The sequence below is a fragment of the Penaeus chinensis genome, chromosome 37, assembly GCF_019202785.1.
Source record: "Penaeus chinensis breed Huanghai No. 1 chromosome 37, ASM1920278v2, whole genome shotgun sequence".
NCBI lineage: Eukaryota > Metazoa > Arthropoda > Malacostraca > Decapoda > Penaeidae > Penaeus > Penaeus chinensis.
The window spans coordinates 9,985,855-9,988,354 of NC_061855.1; the positions used below are offsets into that span (position 1 = coordinate 9,985,855).

General features: G+C 39.7%; 2 protein-coding genes across 2 annotated transcripts in view; one reads left to right on the plus strand and one right to left on the minus strand.

Annotated features, from left to right (window-relative positions):
* The window catches only part of LOC125045469, an 8,832-nt gene extending 6,644 nt beyond the window's left edge, over nt 1-2,188 (minus strand). The window contains exons 1-2 of the mRNA XM_047642747.1: nt 2,034-2,188; nt 518-724 (exon numbers count right to left, since the gene is read on the minus strand). Of these exons, the coding sequence (XP_047498703.1) occupies nt 518-724; nt 2,034-2,082 (256 nt within the window). The 5' untranslated portion in view covers nt 2,083-2,188. The remainder of the gene's footprint in view (nt 1-517; nt 725-2,033) is intronic.
* LOC125045465 overlaps nt 731-2,500 on the plus strand; it is a 15,853-nt gene continuing 14,083 nt past the window's right edge. Inside the window, exon 1 of the mRNA XM_047642740.1 lies at nt 731-1,233. Within this exon, the coding sequence (XP_047498696.1) occupies nt 1,226-1,233 (8 nt within the window). The 5' untranslated portion in view covers nt 731-1,225. The remainder of the gene's footprint in view (nt 1,234-2,500) is intronic.

Sequence of the window (2,500 nt, forward strand, 5' to 3'; positions counted from 1 at the left end):
CCTGAGCATTTCGTAATGATGTTACAGGAACTTAAAACCGTGAACAAAATTTATAATTACGTGCATGAGACTCTGTACCAAGCCGAGATTTAAAAAAAAAATAAACAAGCAATGAACATTGTTGAAGTTCCATTTCATCGCACATTGAAATATGGCGTTTCAGCCATGTGCCTGGTTTGTCTGGATACGTGTAACTAAAAGGCGAATTGATATCATGGGCATTTCATTATAGATGATGATAATGACAATAACAATAGTGAAAAATCATGCAATAGTCCTGATACGGACGATATCATTTCTTATTCCTGTTTCGTAACCAAGCCCACCGTATTTATAAATGTCATTATTCTTTCATTACCAGTACATATGCATTCTATGAATGTCTTCCATATCTATGAGGATGCCTGCTATTCTTAGAACAAATAATTCCAATTACTCGGCCAAAATTGTCCCATTTCAAGGGATGTGAAACGGACGAGCGATTTGCCTTCTTCACTCGTACATCCCAGACACTCACCCGTAACGACGTCAGTGATCGGGTTCCACGAATAGACGTCACCGTAGTCTTCCAACGTCCACGTCACATTCACGACATCGCCCTCGTTCGCCGCGTAGTTGCACTCAAGAACGTAGTTGAGTTCAGGACTTCCTAGGTTCATGTACGGCACTTCTTGTCCGGCCAGTGTTAACCGGATCCCCGTGACGGAGACCTGGGCTTCTGAGCCTGAAGAATGAGGGTTGAGGTTACAGCTAGGGTCGGCTGTAGACTTGTTGCAGACGTGTTATTGTAAATTACGGTTGGGTCTTGCCTTGGTTGCAGCCATGTTACGAAGGACGGTTAGGTCAGAATATTACCTTTGCTGTAATTTTCTTGGTCAGGTCGCTATTCTGAATCATTGTTAAGTCAGATTGCTGTCACACATTAGTCATACCAGGCAAGTGATTTGAATTATAACTATATTGGGTTATTGTATTGAATTTAGGCTATCGCCATGAAACAGGATTATGTCCTGAATTATAGTCACGTTGAGTTGTCTGGAATTATGGTTAGACTATGTCAGGTTATGGGTTTTGGTTAGAGCAATGGTGGATCGCGGAGGGTTGGCAGTGGGTCGTAGCTCCTTGGGAAAAATATTCCAGAGCAGTTTGCTGGACAGTAGCCGCTGCTCATATTAAGCCATGTCATCGAGGAATATTGTATTGCAACTGATCTAAGTAGAAAAAAATGAAATCGTAAGTTTGAACGGGATTTACATTTAGTTCGGACATCTTTCAGTATTCTGGCTCACGTTTATTTTAAAATGAAATATTCAGTAGTTGCTGCCATCACAGCTTGATAAATAAATCAAGTTTAACACTGTCAAAGATTGTTGAAGTGCAGTGCCATTATCTATGCTTCATTTTGTTCAAGGTTAGAAGGAAGTTTTGTGTAATAAGTTAAGATTTAACAAGAGTACGATAGTGTAGTTTAATCTGGGTAAGGGCGAAGCGAGAATATTGGAATTAAGAACAGAAGATAAAACAGTTGAACAGTTTGAACTTTTTGAATTATGTTCAACTATAGTGAGGTATGTTCATTACTGCACCTGGTGTTCGAGTGCAGCACATACGAATTCAAATGGTGAGGTAATTACTTTTTCCAACACTCGTATCATGTAAACACTGTTCACTTTTCAATACAGCTGAATGGCGACTCAATTAGAATAAACAGTTAAACTCCAATGACAATATATATGGAAGAACGCAGTTTTACAATCTGTGGCGTATTATCTTTTTACTAATCTTATCTCAGGCGCTACCGTCCTATCGTGGACTGCTGCCTGGTCTTACTTTACCAAAACAATATTTATGAAGTCCAGCCAATAGCGTCGTGTCAGTATGTTGATGGACCCAGAGACTCACAAACACCCCTAGATCCTTTCAACGTTATCGACACTTTTCAACACGTAACAAGGCTGCCTGTAGATAAATTCACAGCGACGTGTAAACGCCTTTCATTCAATATCCCTTTCCGGTACTTCCACAATACCTACCCACCACCAAGGCGCACACCACAACAGAGGCAATAGCACCTGCTAGCATCTTAGAGGTTAGTACAACACTGACTCCACGCTCATTGTTCTTCACAACGCACGCCTGAGCATATCTTATCTAGAACCCTGATCACACTTTTACTGAAGCAAAGGCGATCATGATAAATAGATCTATCTTTTATTTTTATCTAGTTTAGTACCTTCCATGTGTTATCTTTTCTCTTAATTTCTCTAGCGATAAATAAAGGAGGGCTATAGGTTACCGTCAGATTTATGGTCATTGTTATTTAATTTTTCTTGATACGAAAATGATTCACTTCCATGTGTTTTATAATAACCTTATATCCTCCCTTTTCTCTCTCCCTTATTCACATACAAGAGGAACTGCGCAATTTAGCCATGTTTCCTTTATTTGAATTGCAGTCGATACGTCAAATAATCATTTCAGCCGGAACAAATAAAACGCG